Source organism: Pterocles gutturalis, unplaced genomic scaffold (assembly GCF_000699245.1).
Source record: "Pterocles gutturalis isolate BGI_N339 unplaced genomic scaffold, ASM69924v1 scaffold2263, whole genome shotgun sequence".
In the NCBI taxonomy this organism is placed as follows: domain Eukaryota; kingdom Metazoa; phylum Chordata; class Aves; order Pterocliformes; family Pteroclidae; genus Pterocles; species Pterocles gutturalis.
In genome coordinates, this window is record NW_010125227.1 from 70,872 (window position 1) to 87,919 (window position 17,048).

Sequence of the window (17,048 nt, forward strand, 5' to 3'; positions counted from 1 at the left end):
AAAAACACTATAACAATCCCTGTCCCAGAGTGAAGAGAAACACAGGAAATGCTGGGGATTGCCAGGAAGAAATCAGGTTAGAAAAGTCCATCTGTTCTCCCTGTTCCCCTCCTCCTCATTTCAATTCCTGTCTCGCTCAAAGCATGATGATTTCCCATCAAAGCCACAGATTTCCCAATTGGTATGCCAAACCTCCCTAGGATAGCTTCGGCCCTACAGCTGACCTGAAAACCTCAGAAATGTTATGCGACCTTCTGGGAAACTGATGTGACCTTTAAGAAAAATCAGATGATTTCCATGCACTTTAATTTGGACTCTAAACTTTTTGCTCAGCTACAAATACAGCAGCATTATATTTTTGGACATATCTGCCTTCCATGCTCAAGGCAGAGGGTGCTGAGCGTGAGAAGAACATCTGATGCTTGTTTGTTAGAGGCCCACGTGAGCTAAGAGCTCCTTTTAAAAAAAGATGCACTGCAGAAGACTGAAAGCAGCTGACCTTTCTGCACATTAGCATTCTGTGCTGGTAAAAGAGTGAATGCTATTTAGGGGTGTCACAGGAAAGCAATAAAGAGAGAAAGTTGTTCATAGCTACCTAAACAATGATTACACAGTAAATGGGTCTCTCAGAAAATACTGGAAGTGTTTCTAATGCTTGTGGCTTTCCTCAGCAAGCAGCACGACAGATTTTCAGATGAATTAGACTGCGATAGTCAGCAGATGTGATTGTTTTCCAGAGCCAATGCTCCTGAAATTCTCTGGGTTTATTTTTTGTTTTTGTTTTTTTTGTTTTGTTTTGTTTTGTTTTGTTTTGTTTTTTCCAAGCTCCCCGCCTCCAACAGGAACTTGTATTGTCTCTTTTTTCTTCTACCCCTCCCAACATCTTAGGTTTTTTGCTCTTTATTGACTTAAAACTGGGGTGAGACTTATAAGCATCTTGGTTTCATGGTAGCTTGTTTCAGATACCCAAGTCTGAGCCTGTGTTTTCCCATGCGCATGTTCTGCCTGCAATTTTGCATCCTTTCTGTTTCTGTATCTGTGTCTCTTCATAGCTTCCATCATTTTGATCATGGGACCAGATGTCTTACCAAAAACAATGGAAGAATTTGCACTGAGCTCTAACACAGGTTCAGGTAATGCCAGATGTGGGAAGTTTCATCTGCTAAACTTGTTTTAATAGAATGTGTATACAGGTATTTTAGCAGCAAAATTGATGTAGAAAGGTATCTGTTATGATTTGTGTGCTCTGTAAAAAAACCTCTTCAACTTTAACAGTCCCTAATGTGCTTTGGCAACCCCAGTAGTGAACATCCTACTCTTGGGGGCTTGAATCCAGCAGGAGTACAAGATTCAACGTGAAGAGTGCCAAGACTAGTCCCTGGAGTGCCCTTTCAGTACTGGTAGGATCATGATCATGAGGGAAAGTTGGCAGCAAAGATCAGATCAGGAAGAAAATTCACAGGGATGTCTGGGGTACCATTAGCCATTTAAACTGTTTGGATTGGGAAGAAGGGTCTCAGCTGAGCTGGTTGGTGCTCCAGTAAGGCTTTGGGCTCATTCATTCCTATGGGTCTCCAATCCATCTCTCTGTGACTGAGATTTGTGTCAGGAGAGTAGAGGCCTGAGCTGGTTAAGCAGTCTTCAGACACAGCTGGGAGTTAAGTTTCCATGAATGTTTGAAGAAATGCAATGTACGTACCACTGAGGAAAGTCTGCTGTCCCCATGGTTGGGATAGAAATTGCAGGACGTGGTAGACTGACAGACTCCAGGTCATAGATTAAAAGCAACTGAAGTCAGAAACATATGCTAATTTTGTTCTGGTCCATAAAACTAATTCATTTAGATTATCTAGCCCTAGGTACTTTCAGTGAAAGATAATAAAAAACCTTGGTCCATGGACATAACTTGCAGAAGGACACAGGCAGTGTCCACAGCTCTGTATACATTATCCCTGCATCTCCTTGTGGTGGCATTGTGGAGGGGGTACCTACACAAAAGCAGCTTCTGGCTGGCTCGTGATAAGCAGGCTGGGTTTATCCTGGGCAAGGCTGATCCCTGCTATGGGAGTCAAAATCAGTAACTTGGTCAGTTGTGTGTGCTTCATCTTTTTCATCTCTCAAGCCAATAGTTTCTTCCTGCCTGCAGATGCAAAAAGATATTGCTGTGTCATTTATACTTGTTTCCATTTTTAAATGATTTCTTCTTCTTTCAAAGAGTAAGAAGTGAGCTTCTGCTGTAGAAATACAATCTTAAGTTTTCTAGCAAATTAATCTAATAAGATAGATTCATGATTTGTCCACAACCTCTCACACCTTGAATTTTTTAATCCAGCAAAGACAGAGAAGGAGAGAGGAGAGGCTGTAAATAAAGATGTCTCTGCAGAAAGAAATTTTTACATAGCTCAAGAGCAACCTGAGGGATCTGTTATAAAGGGCACTATGGAGACAACTTACTCAAGTCTGCTGCAGCTTAAACCTCAAACTGGTTAGAAAGCAAGGTCATCATATTTCAGAACATGTAGTTGGATACAGCAGATAAACCCCTGACAAACATCCCTGAGCTGGGATTGCTGGTGTTTCCCATGAGTCACACTGATTTCAGGACATCATTAGTAGTCGTCCAGCAAAGCATTTTCTGGTTGTCTTGAAGAAGCTCCTCCTCTGCCTCAAAAATACCATTCAAGCCCGTTAGATGCATTAGGAAATAACTAAACATCAGACCCTGTGGGATAAGCTGCATAAAGACAACAAGCAGATGGGAATCACAGTGCGTGGCAATTCAGACACAATTATATGTTTATATAATTAGAAATTTTATTTTGTTTTAACATAGCCTGAGGGGTTTAGGAGCACTAAACCACCCTCCTTCCATATAGATGCTGTGGAAAATGTCTTCCCAAAATAACCCATGTGAAATCCTCATTTCATGCCCCTAAGCAGGATGATATTTCTTTAAGAAGTCTGCCCTGCCCTGAAACTATCCCTGGTATGAAATAGCTGGGTGGACTGAAAAGCCCTTTTAAAAGGCTTGAAGTACGCTCGAAACTATACTCCTTTCTCCTGAGGCACCAGAAAAGAGAACAGTGTGATTGGTATGTGCACTGCGGGGATACACTATTAATAATTCAAAGCAGCAGAGGCTTTTATTCTGCCTTTCCATTGTTACTTTCCAGTACAAATCTCTTGCCTCTGTCATTTGGTGGGAATTGCTAATCCAAGTGAGATATTAGAACTTAACTTGTTCTTGTCTTGGTGACAGAATTAGGCAATGGTACATTTTGGGGAGGGAAGGGGAAAAATTCCTCTCATCAGCCTTTGTGGATAGTTTCAGAAATGCATCATGAATTACAGGTTGCAAATAGGTAACTGGATTATTTGGGAGATAATTTATGAGCATTTAACATTCCTCTCTCTCTTTCCTCCACATAACTTCAGAGGAAGCTCTTATTTCCATTCTTCTTTTACTGTATCCCATGTTTTCTGTTCAGCAGAGGCTTTTCTGGCTGTGGAACAAAAACCTCCAGAAGACTTGTCAGGCTGGGTGTCTTACGTACATAGTATCATAAGTTTATATAAAAATGACAGGCAAACAACATGACAAAAAAACTGCTATTGTAGAGAACTCTTCATCTATTTAACTCAAGGCCACATTTTTCAGTTATAAGGGAAAGTATGAATACCTTCATTGCAGTCAAGGTCACACAACTCAAATGATCCAAAGTTTTCCTGAGATCTCACTAAATCCTTTGTGAACAGACTCCTGTTAAGAAACAAATGCTCTTCCCCAGTGTGTCTTACAGCCCTTACTTAGAACAAATGCAGTGGGGAGCTATTGCTCTGAACACCGGGGTGAGTAAGGAGAAACGGCACAATGAGAGGTGGTGGGTGGGATGGTGGAATGCAATTGGGAGAGTAACTCAGTTTCTTTCCTGATGCTTGACTGCAGAGGTTTTTTTTTGCTAAAATCAATGAAGCAGTTATATAAGTGATAGGGAAGCTAAAGAGCTTGGCAGAGTGTCTGCCAGTGAGCTGAGCCACTGGTTTGCAACACCTCTGGTGCCTTCCACAAAGGGAGACATCTAACGAACTGCGTTTTTTCCATGCTTTGAATCAATGCATGAAATGGGAAGGTTTTCTTTCCTCATCTTCAGTCTGTACTAGCAAGACCCATGAAACTTTCCCAGGACTGAAGATTTTGCCTTCTGCTGTTTCGGTTATCTATCTCAGCGGTGAAGAGATGATGCCAAATTCATGGATTTAGAAAAAAAGTCTTGAAATGTCCAGTCTGTCTGTTGGGACTTCACAGACTGTAGGAAGCCTCACTGTTCCTCTGCTGGTGGACTCAGGCACTTATATTCCAATAAAACATAATTTCCAAAAAGGTCTCTATAATCTTGTTTTGAACTCTTCAGGAGATAATAGATTCACTGTTTTTCATGGTGGTTTGTTCCAGTGGTTAGTCATGTTTGCTCCCAAAAGTATGTGCTTTATTTCCAATTTAACATGTTTAACTTCCTGTCATCATTTTTGTTCTGCTTTTTCTTCACTAGCTTAAAGAAGCCTCAAGAAACTACTATTTTTGGCCATGAAAGTACTCATATACTGGAATTAAATCAATTAACTCCAGTGAAACCTTAATTTCTGTAAGCTTGACTCAGTTCTGCCACTGATCTCCAGCAGAATTTTATGAATACATTTTTGTCATCTCTGACAGTTTCAGGGGTCACAAGATCATAGAATCATTTAAGTTGGAAAAGACCTTTAAGATCATCAGGTCCAACTGTTAACCTAACACTGCCAAGTCCACCACTAAACCATGTCCCTAAGCACCACCATTACATATCTTTTAAATACCTCCAGGGATGGTGACTCCACCGCTTCCCTGGGCAGCCTGTTCCAATGCTTGATAACCCTTTTGGTGAAAAAATTTTCCTAACATCCAATCTAAATACAGAGGCTATTTCCTCTTTTCCTATCAGTTGTTACTTGGGAGAAGAGACCAACAACTCACCTTGCTCCAACCTCCTTCCAGGTAGTTGTAGAGAGCAATAAGGTCTCACCTGAGTCTCCTTTTCTCCAGGCTGAACAACCCCAGTTCCCTCAGCTGCTCCCTATGGGACTTTTTCTCTAGACCCTTCACCAGGGTTGCCCTTCTTTGGACACGCTCCAGCACCTCAATGTCTTTCTTGTGGTGAGGGGCCCATAACTGAACACAGTATTTGAGGCGCAGCCTCACCAGTGCAGGGGATCATCGCTTCCCTGGTCCTACTGGCCATAGAGTAACTAAAAGACCATTACAAAACTGTGAACCAGGGCTGAAAGAGCCTGACATCTAAAATGGACTTAGACAGAAGACAGATGCTTAGATCTGAAGTTATGACCTTGAGGAAAGGTGATGAGGGCTGTTGTCTAGATGTAGTGGCTTCCACCTCAAAAGAGAAACTCTGGTTGGATATCATTCACTGCTCCAAAGACAGATTTTGGGATTTTTTTTTTTGTTTGGTTTTGTTTGTTTGTTTGTTTGTTTATTTGTTTGTTTGTTTTACTGGTAATTTCTTAACCATTGGAACATGGAACAAAACAAACTTCTTCCTAACTGTGTCGATGCTAAGATGCAATACCTCCTGGCATTCACAAGACATATTCCAATATGGGTTTTAAGAAAAAAAGGAAAAACAGATTGGAGCTATGAGGATGCTTTTTGGACTCTTAATCAAAGAATACAAATTAGAGTATGGCTAAATGTCTGAAAGTGGAAGTTCACATTACAGCTATTGTCATAAAATTTTTCTTTTTGTATGTTTTGTCAAGAGAACGCAAAGGCGTGGGTTGCCATGCCTAGCCAAGACTGGATAATGTCAATATACTTTGCATGGAAATACAGATTAGATGTGCAGGCAGCAATAAATATGTAAATAAAACCTGTGAAACTGTGGTCTAAGGGCAATGGGTGCTACTGGTGGTCTCTGTGTTCACTGAGAGTTTAAAGATGAAAATAAAATCTTGACTTCTATCTGTAAATCTCAAAACAGCTTGGAACCTCTTACATGGCGAACATTTCTCTTTTTTTCACATCATTCTCAGGCCCTTGAAGGCCCTTCTGCTCTAGTCCTCTAGATCTAAAAATTATGAGAGCAGAAAGATGGGGTGAATTAGTGGCTGAGGTCTCCTTGCCAACATGCTATATACAAACCTTTCAGTTCGAAGAGCTGAGGGTGGAATCCCTCTGGGAGGGAAGTATGGTGGAGATCCTTATGTTGCAATGGACACATAATCAACCTTGTCTGAGAGGGTAAGAGTAAAACATGTTTTTGCTTAAGTTAATTTTTAAGTATTGGACACATTTTTTGTTTCCAAATAAATTCTGAATGGATAAATAAAATGGAAACTATGAAAACACATATTTCTGTTTGTTCTGCGGGAGGCAATAAAAAAAACACACCAAACAAAGCTAAAACCAAAACTAACAACAGAAAAGGGTTTGTTGGAGATGTTTCCATGAAAACTTGCATGCTAACATCCATACAATGGTTTCTGAGAGGTTAATTGACAAGTTAATTGCCAGGAAAGGCAGAATTTAATGGGGCAGCAGGTGACTGCACACTGCAGTGTCAGCTGTGGCAGCGAGGAGAAGTGTCCCCTGTGCCCTCGTTACCCTGTGAGCAGGTCTGGGCCAGCCAGACTGCTCAGTGGCTGCTATAACAACTTGCAGGTAACTAGGCTGTTAATGAGGAATGAGCTGTAAAGGCAGCATCTTGACTTACCTTGTGGGATAGGTCCTACTAGGGTCTTCTTCCCACCCTCATTCAGATAGAAAAGTGTCAGGCTACGGCTCTCAGCCTGCCCAAACCCCTGGTCTTGCCTTTCTCAGGAACAGGGCTACAGGGAAAGATCTGGTGCCGTTGGGAACCTTGGTCTTACTCGTACAAAGTGTGCTGACCCCAGAGACAGGGATGTGACTCCTGACTCCTGGCCGTAGCTTTAGGACAGCAATCTGGGCACATCCAGAGGAGGCAATCACTCACTGGAAGCAAAATTACTTGGTGATTTATAGAACTGAGAAAACTGACAGCCTGTCACAATAGTGTCTGTGAAGAATGATGAACAGGAAGAGGCTGGTGTCTTTTTATTATTTTAAGTAACTGATGAGTTAATTAAAATTATAATTAATATCTTGTTGCTGTGAAAATGTCCCACGGTGTATCCCATGTCACTGCTGCTGGGAGTGGGTTTTACAATCAAAAGTCACTTCACACATATGTCATTCATTTTAGAACCTTAGATTTTCAGCAAACCAGCTGAGATTTCTTCCTTTTTTTTTTTCTCCATGTGGCAATGGTGGTGCGTTTTGATTTTTTTTTTTTTTTTTTTTTTTTAGAATATTGCAAAGCTGAAGGAGGCACCGATTTAAAGACCCTCTAAAGGTGCATGCACTGTGAAACAGAGATAGCTTCAGCACAGCAATATTAACATATTTATCAGCCAGAAAAAAACCACCTTGGGCTGAGGGAGATCTGGGTCAGGAGAAGTAGCATGAGTGGCATTTGACAGGAGATGCTGTCTAACCAGCCCTGCACATTGCTGTCATTTTCACATGAAAGAGCTGAATGAATCAGTCTCTGGATATCTCTGTAACTCTGACAGCCATCATCTAAAAAAGAATTTAGTGGAAAATGGACAGAAAAAAATATTTTTTTGAAAAAAATTGGGCCTTCTTTACCAAAGTTACGTAAATCAAGGAAATATTTTCTACCACAAGAGCTAATGAGAGCATTCTTTAAATACTAACTGAACTGCAGTAAGTTTCAAGTGCCTGGAGATATGCATATTGATTTTTTACCCCTTCGCTCCCATCTGCAGACTGCTCTGCTGTCATAATTTTTCTCTTTCTGCACAAAGCACAGAGCTGGGGAAACCACAAACATTTAATCGTGTCACTGCCATTGAGAAACAGAAAAAGCCTGACGGGGAGGTTAATAAGTTGACTGTGACATTATAAGGCTTGCAGTGTAACACCGACGATGGTTAATGCGGTTGTTTCCTGCTCCTCTGATCATTTCACTGCGTGTTTGTTAAGTCACTCCAGAGCCAGGCTCTCTGCTCCGTGTGTTGCAGCGTGACAGCGTGCAGCGGCAGGACACATGGCTATTGCCACCGTGGCTGTGCTGTGTGTTTGTATAAACTCCTTGACTCCCATTGTGCTTAGGAAAGGCAGCTCAAGTTCTGCTAATGAGAAAATAATTAGATGAGATTTTTTTTTTTTTGCTGTGCTTTTCCAAATGTACAAACGACTGTGTAGTAATCAGGAATGAATTAAAGCTGAGGACACTGAGCAATGTTTTTCCTCCATGTGCAAGGGCTATTTTTTTAATTACTTTTTTTCTCAGCACACAGTTCTAAATGATATCACACCTATCACACTGTTCTCAGTGAAGGTAAACTCTCTTCTGTCTTGAGTCTTAATGTGAGCTAAGAGTAAATACCTTGACAGGTACCTAACTGTGACTTTCTGAGTAGATATTAGTAAAATTGGTGAATGGCATAAATTAATCAACACTAAAACCTTTTCACTGCCCTACAGATAAGCACTCTTGCCACAGATGTGATCTTTGCTAGAATATAGGAGTGATGTGCACTTGGAGAATTACAGAGTAATGATTTTCATACAGAAGTATTGTCCAGATAGTCAATATTCCATCTGCTTTAATGATTAAGAATGAGCACTTCAAAGCTGGCATAAACTGACCTTGATGTCATTGATTGTATGTTGCTTTTCAGAGAAGAAAGCTGTGGATTTCAGCTTGTTTGTTTAGAAAACATTTAAGTCAGCAGAGCTTGTGGCACAGAGCTTGTTGGAGGGACCGAGATGCAAATTTCTGAGCAAGCAGCTGGCTGCTGCTTGTTTCTGTAGTGCACGTTTGTAGAAATAAAGAAGGTGACATCAAAGAGTATAATCATTCTGCCAAGGCTTTTTTCTCTAGGGAAGCTCTCAATACTGGCTACCTGGTTTGGCCAAAGAGTTAAAATATCAAGGCAATTTACCTTTATTAACCCAGACAGGCATTTTTCAAAGGATATTATTTTGGCTTTATAGGTCCTTATTTTATGAGAAGTTCTATTCTGTATGAACAAGAAACCCTGAAGATAGAGTTGTGAGGGAAAGCTGGATATTCTAATGATACCATAAAGTAGTGGAGTAAAACTAGAAGACTGAGAGAATAGCTGCTGCTCCACTGAAAATGGATGCTACAACAAGAAATAACACTTGGGAAAGGAACAAGCAGTGTAATTGCTGGAGTGACAAGTAGCCGTCTAGATTAGACAAATAGTCCCAAGCAGGGGATTTACCTGAGGCAGTCACAGGTGAAATTCCTCACTAAAGAATTATTCATGGCAATAAACAGTGGCAATGATATAGCAAACTCTTTATCTGGTCAACACAGACTCAGTCTTCATTAGCAGTCAATTTTGCTTGGGAATATAGTTATGCTAGTGGGGATTTTGAGAGGGATAACACAGAAAGCCATCTGTGTTTATGTTAAGAAAAGGAAGTTTGGGCCCGTGCTAAGGAGCAGTGAAGTTGCCCTCACAGCTCTAGTCTCCAATCCTGTTATCTAGTTAACACCTTCCACTCACTGCTAATTGTCATTACAGAGGTTGGCAGCAGTGGTGAGAATTAGAAAACTAGTTCAGCTGGGATATTAGCAAGAATTAAATGTTTAAAGAACCAGGAAAAGTGAACCCATCCAGCACAGAAATAAACTGTGAAGGAGACAACAGCTGTTAATGAGCTGTTTAAACCAGCCAAAGTTTCCTTCTTTAGTGCCTCAAATACTACTGCAAACATGAAATTAATTTAAGTGCTTCATATGCTAGCCTTTCCTTGTCTTTATCTTCTACACTACCAACACTGGCCTGGGTGTGTGGAGGGGATCAGCTTTCTCTGTGTGGCATAGACAATGGTATTTGTGGGAATTCAAAGGAGTAATCAATTTGGAATCGGAGCTCAGTTGCTGGCAGCATCGTCACTGGGCATAACATTTCAGACTGCTCTTTGCTCTCTGTGCTCAGACCCATTATTCAGTGATACAATTTTCTGTGGAATTTATTTGGTCATTTTTATTATTTTCTGTTTCTGATGATGGCAGTCAGCTCATTAGATTTTGTCCCCCAAACCCATTCATCAGGTTATTTTGCAATGAAAATCAATGTATTTATCTTACTACAGTTAAACACTTTCATATTTTGGTGCCTCTTTTGTTGGTAAACAATAGTGTCTTATAAAATGTAGAAATCAAGATTCCCTAGCCCTATTGGCCATCTTTCAAAAATGTGCCTGATCCAGTGGTGATGCTCTCTAGATACCTCAGTTTTCATTAAGGACTGGGTAACAGCCTGGAAAAAACAAGGCCTGTATTTACGAAGAATCTGTATGTTGCACTGTACTGGTTGTGTGGCATCTCATCTGGGGGTTGCTGTGTGATTACAGGTTCTGCTGCTTCCACCTGTGATTTACTTTAAAGATAATATTTACTGAGAGAAACCCAGCTCCTTTGAGCATACAGACTTGATGAGAGGTTCATTTGTGCACTTTACTGCTCAGTATGAATCATGGCACTGATGTATATAGGAACCTGTGCTATATATTTACTGTTTCCAAGGTGAAGTTGATTAGCCATCCCCCAAAAACTTATCCTCCTTTTGATACAGGGCTTGTAACACCTAGGCGTGCCATTGTAGCATCCCAGCAGGACTGTGTCTGTGCTGGCACACAAATAATTTGGGGTCTCCTCAGTCTTGGCCTCTCCTCCTCTTGAGGCAACTGAGATGGAGTTTAGGAGTGAGCTTCATCTCCTGCTGTATTTTGACATGCACTCATAGCCTCAGGCAACCCTTGTTTTGGTCAGAACTCAGGCTGGTGATGTGGTTAAGAGCTGAACTCTGGAAAGTGACTCCAGAGAATTTGATTAGTTCCGTGGCTGGACAATAGACATCTTGGCTGTGGGCTCCAGACATCTAATTCAAGGTGTAGTTCTGTCACCTTTTCATAGATGTCTTGTGCTGGTCAAGATACCATAGTGCATCCAAGCTCTCCAAATGAGACTGACAGATATGACACGTGCCTACAGGAGAGTCTTGACATCCTGGTGTGAGTGCAAGAGGTCAGGTGGATGCCAACATACAATTTATCTGCCTACAGTGCAGCCGCCCACTTGTGAGGAGGACACCTTCGTCTATATTAAGAACCCACGGCCAGTGAAATCAATGGAATCAGTGGGTTTAGGGCAAGATCCATCTCTTCTGTCTCCCAGATCCTCACATCTGGGCAGATAGCACACCTTAAAATCCTTTGGCTGTATTGGCTAGCTTTTCCCTAGTTGTTATGGAGACCAGGCAACTATCTCAGAAGCCTATAACTCTACCTGAAGGCAACTAAAGGTGAGAAGAACGTAATCAAACTGCTTATGCCTTTGCTTTCACCCAAAAAGTGTGAAGAGTATTCCCTCCTTTTTCCACCACTAAGTCTCTACACAATTTATATTCTAAATCCTTCCAGTCAGAGGGTTATTCTTGCCCCATTCTGCAGGTAGTTGGCACAGCAGAGTGGTGGCCTACAGATACTATATCTGGACATTCAGAGGTAATCACAACTAGGGGGAGAGGTGCTGGCACCATTTGTTAAAATGTAGGAATCTGAATCTCATCGAAATATCACACTAGAAAATAATCACACACCTTCTAAAAAAATTTAAACCCTTTTTATTTGTATATTTATTTTTATATATAAAAGAAATACAAAAAAAAGAACACAAACAAAATGCTGATTATGGCAATTCAGTTTTGTCAGCCCCCTCTGCCTGGGATGCTGCCTCAGATCCACCGGGAGTGAGCAAAGTTCTCCGGTTGTAATGTCCTTTTATGATTCCAGAGTTATTGTTCTCATTAAGGATTTGCTTCTGTTTTTGCCTGTTAAGAGACTGTACAAGTCCTAATACAACAGCTGCTAATGAATACTGTCCAGTCAGTTTTCTTGGTTGTAAGATTAAAGGATTTGGTTGAACTCTTCCTAGAAGAAAATATGTTTTGATTTTTCCTTCCTGTTCACTGATACCTTTGACATAAATCTCTCCTCGGTAGTCGAAGGCAAATCCCCGGTCCTTCAGGATCAGATACGTTTCTTCAGGCACTTGTATTCTGTCACTAACACCTGTGCTGTCCATTCGACTTGCTAAATTAACCGTTTTGCCCCAGATATCATATTGGGGTTTCTTAGCACCGATAACTCCCGCTACGACAGAGCCATGGCTAATCCCTATTAAAAAAAAAAAAAAAATTGAGAAGAGATAGCCAGTTAGACAAGAATACCTGAAAACCATATTTGCACTTAAGAACCAGATGAAGCCTCATTCAGATACACATCTCTAAGCTTGAGGAAGAGGTATATACAAAGAAAGTAAGAAAAAAAAAAAGCCAGAAAAGCTAGAAAACCTGAAAAGTGATATCCATATCCATGGAGTTATTTTACAGGATGTCTGTCTCAGTGGATCCACAGTACTTACTTATCATCTGTATTCTGCACACTATTGCCAAAGCTCCTGCAAACTGATTCTTATGTAATGGGAAAGATCTCTCTGGAAGGATCTTCCTGGGTCTACACTTGTTGAAGGCAACTTTGTTAGTGCTATGCAGTCAAGAAATTACATTCTTATGTTCCATGAAGTGAAAATATTAAAGTATTCCACAAAGTTATTGAAAGACTGTATCTTGTAGGATCATTGCATAAGTTCAAGAAAAGCAATAATGTAGAAGAGACTATTTTTTTTTCTACAGCAGTGATTTAAGAATACATTTAGTGAGAGTGAAAGACATATTTAGGAAAAGGATTATTTTTTTTAAGAATATTGTTTTAAATTGGTGATAGAAATGATTTCCAAATACTGTTGCATTCATGCTCTATGAAATCTTCACAAGTGATCCACACTTATTATGAGTGGATGCATGTTCCCTGAGAAATCTTGTGAATTGAGTGTTTTCTGTTCAAAACTGTTAGGAAGAGCAGATCACAGATGGTGATGCTGCAACTCTCCATGCTGTGAGTGATTAATATATATTTTTTTTTTTTTTATGGCAGGGTTGTCTGTAAAGGACATATTTTTTCCAGGTGGCTTTTGGTTTTGGCCAGTGATCCAGTCAACATGCGAAGCCATCAGATTTATTCTGTGCTATGTGCCATATATTCAGGTCATCTTTTCATATCCCGTCCTACTAGCCATCCATGATATCCCATCCAGGAGATCAGAACCCCCATCACAGCAATTCAGAGCTGTTGCTACTTCTCAGGTCAGAACTGGAATTCAATTTTTGTGCAAAACCAAAGTACTACACACAAGGTTTAGGATAAGCTACTATTACCCCTTTACTGAATAAGACTCTAAGACAGGGAGATTAATTAGAGGCTGTGCAAGCCAGTATCAAGCTTGAGGTTACATCTGGGCTGTCCAGTTCACTTTTTGTGTTATATCTACGGGCTCTTGGGTGGACTTGCTAAAGACAGTAGATTAATTATGTTACCCATTCACAATTCACTAAATCTTAGAACTCCTGCAGTACCCAAATCAGGGTCCATATTCTGAAAATTGAGTATTTCTTATTTCTAACTTTGTTGGGGATAAAGTTAGTCTGAAGACAGAGGATACAGTATTTGGAGTCTCTGAAGGTGCACATATCCTTGCAATGCTCCTGGGGTGTACTTACGGAGTCAGATCCTCAGAGACAAACTGTTACTTTAATTCTCATGTTTGAACTATGCTTACCAATACGGAGTTCAAAGTTGTTAAATGAATGCTTGTTGATCTCCTGTATGCTTTCATTCAGAGCTATGGAGAAGTCGGCCAGAGCGCACAAATGCCCCCACTTGTCTTCACATTGCTGAGGAGTAAATTGTAAAGCAATATGTTAGAAAAGTTTTGCATTTGCCCCACTCCCACTCATCCCTACCAAGTGCCAAGTATCTGAATTTGGAATTTGTAAGAACAGTCTCAACATACTAGATCCAAGAGAGGTAGGATATTATTAATCGTAATGCTTCCCATTTATATTACAACACCTGTATACCTGGATAGAGAGAAGCTTAGCATGAAGCATCAAAAAGAGTAATTTCCTGTCAATAATCAGACAGACAATCATGGGAATTAATAAGGCACGTGAAATCTACCCAAGGTTGAGAAAGAAAGTACAGAGAGGATTGAGATAACTCAGGTGCAAGGAACAATAACTAGTGAGAACCAGGGATGACCCGTGTAAGCAAGAAGTAGAGAAAAAACAGTGACATTTAATTCTCCTTTGCTGAAACTGTCACCTAGGAAAAGCACCAATTCCAGTGCTCTTAGGGATGGAATAGTGACAGGAACAACAAGGCAATCCAGGCAACCTGTGACCGGTTAAGTGAGAGAGAAAAGACTGTAGTCTGTAGCTCGTTAATCACTTCTGCTTAGAGCAGTCAAGTCACTTGCTGCTCCTTCCCCTCCATTTCCATTCCTATAGGGCAGTAGATATACAGATGGGGACCAGGAGCAGGTTTTAGTCTTCACAGAACACCAACAGAGCAAATGATGGGGCAGGAACCCTCAAAGAAGGACAAGGAAATCCTTAATTGTTTCTCTTAGTAGGCAGTGGAGTAAGAGCAGCTGAAGTTTCGGCCCAATAATGGTATGAAGTCACCTCATCTATTCTGAAGCCAGATAACTCTTTCATTAAACAAATTTCCAGTCCTTACAAATGAAGCATTGCAAGGCTTCCCCTTGGGTCATGCAGTCCAGCCCTTTACAATTTTCATCATCCTCAGTGTTTAATCCTGAACATAAGCATCTCCCTGGCATCATCCTGTTCTGTTCCCACCATGCTCAGTCCTTGTCCTCAGACTCATTCAATTCACAGCATCCAGCCTCCCTCACCAGCCCTCATCTCTTAGATGCTGACAAGGTGACAGACATGTATATCTGAAGATAAATATATTTAAAACATACCTAAAGATTCCATTAAGCTGTTATGGTTCAAGAAAAAGGATGAGTTTATCAGTCTTGGAAATGCAAGATTTTCTTTCTTTGAATTTTTATCCACATCAGGAGTCAAAAGAAGTAGTTAGGAGCTGTGTAGCTATAACCAGCTACCTCCCTGGTGTTCAGTCGTTCTTTGATCATTTCTGCACAGAAGCATTTTGAGCTGGAACAAGCACAAATCTCATGCCTGCCTAGTTCTGTGGATTTCTAACTGTCAGCATCACTTGTTACTCTGTAGGTGGGAGATGCTCAGCTGGTTACACTCTTTGTGTTTATAATGTAATCTAAACAAATAATGAAAATTTTCTAGTTTATAAAGCTCACACTAATCTGTCTTCTGCTTTCCTGGCAGTTGCAATCAATGTGGGCAGATCTGATTCCCACTCTGTGGTTGATCAGGGGCAGCACACCCCATTTTACGGTTCTCTTCCTTGGGAAGAGGTGCCAGTTGCCAAGCAAGACAGATTTCAGCAACAGTCAACATCTTGCTGGATGTATTTTAGAGCCTCATGTTATTCCTTTGGAGACCCCATTTCCAGGCATATTCTTGGGTGGAATTATGAATGAACTTCTCTCATCTGACTTATTTGAGGTTTATGGCTGTGACTGTGCATTTGTCCTCGGCAGTTGATTTTTCCCTCAGCTTGATTTGCACCTCTGCAAGTGATGGCAGCCTGCAGACTTCTGGCTTTGTGATGTTCTTCAGTCGAACTGATGGGTTTGCTCTTTTTGATGTGTAGTTTATCATGCTGTCACTAGATATACAGCTACATCATCACAAAAATGTATAACTGCAGCTTTACACCTGCGTAAGTATGCTGTCAGTTAATAGATCCTCTTTCTTCACAGATTATTGGAGGCTGTCGGCCAGATTCCTGTCTGAGTTACAGTCGTAAATTTGGAGTATGTCCAAAAATATAGATAGACCTGCTCTAGATTCACATCAGTGTGGTTGAAAGGAGATTTTTTTTTCCTCTCCTGTAAAGCTAAATTTGAGGAGAGAATCCATATGGTTCTTGTTCTGAGCACAAGATGGCATTTCAATTCATCAAGAAGGGAAACTGTTGTCTGCCAGAAGCCCCAAATATCTATTTTATTTTAGCAAATACATCTATGAACATCAGAAAGACAACACTAATATTCTCTAATATGAACGGTCAGACACACTAAAAGCTTTGCTTCCTAAAGAAAACTACTCTCTTACCTGTTTTTCAGGTGATAATCCTGACACGGCCATGTATGTGCTGCCGATCGTTTTAATTTTTTCAATATCTTGAAATCTCTCTTCACCTAGTAACTAACATATATAGAAGAAAACGCTGTTACTTCTGTAATTCTTAATGCAAAATACTTCTACAGACAGTGAAATGAATCACTACACTTCTGGTATCTTCCATTTGGTCATGGTGCATGGCTCGTTCTGGGACACACTGAACTGGGACTCTGCAACATTGTCTACTCACAGAGTGCATTCAAGATGAATTCTGCTGTGCTCTGTAAAGCTGTTTGGTAAATTACATATTGGATAATATAAGACATGCATATTCCAGCCTAACTTAAATGCAGATGAGTCCTGCATTTCATGAGGTGTAATCACTGAAAATCAGTGAAGACAAACTCTCTGTGTATGTATGTGTGAATATAAGACCCGATCTCTTAAAAATCTTCTTAAATCTCTTCTGGATGAACTCAGTTTACAAATTAAGTGCTGCAACAGCAACAATTCAGGTGATGAGACCAGTGTTAAAGGGAATTCAGTCCACTTAAAATAACCATTTTAACTATCTTGCACAGTCAATGGATGGAGGTAGATGCCTCCAAAGAACTTCTATGAAAGATCAAGTCCTCCTCTATGCGACGCTTCCCTCTGCTTACTATCAGACCTAACACTGGTATGTCTATTGAGTCATTCAGTGTGCACTTTTGTTATGTATTTTCCCCTTCTACAAAAAATGCAGGGAACCAGTGGGAAGTGGTAAACGCCTGTAT

At 40.6% G+C, this 17,048-nt stretch overlaps 1 protein-coding gene across 1 annotated transcript; it reads right to left on the reverse strand.

Moving 5' to 3' along the window:
• Nucleotides 1–11,740: 11,740 nt before the first annotated feature.
• LOC104465431 (adenylate cyclase type 8-like) lies at nt 11,741–16,376 on the reverse strand. Its single transcript, XM_010078469.1, has 3 exons — nt 16,264–16,376; nt 13,815–13,929; nt 11,741–12,313 (listed from the first exon to the last, which is right to left on the reverse strand). The coding sequence occupies exons 1-3, from the start codon at nt 16,294–16,296 to the stop codon at nt 11,826–11,828; spliced, it is 636 nt and encodes a 211-aa protein (XP_010076771.1). The 5' UTR covers nt 16,297–16,376; the 3' UTR covers nt 11,741–11,825.
• Between the last annotated feature and the right edge of the window lie 672 nt (nt 16,377–17,048).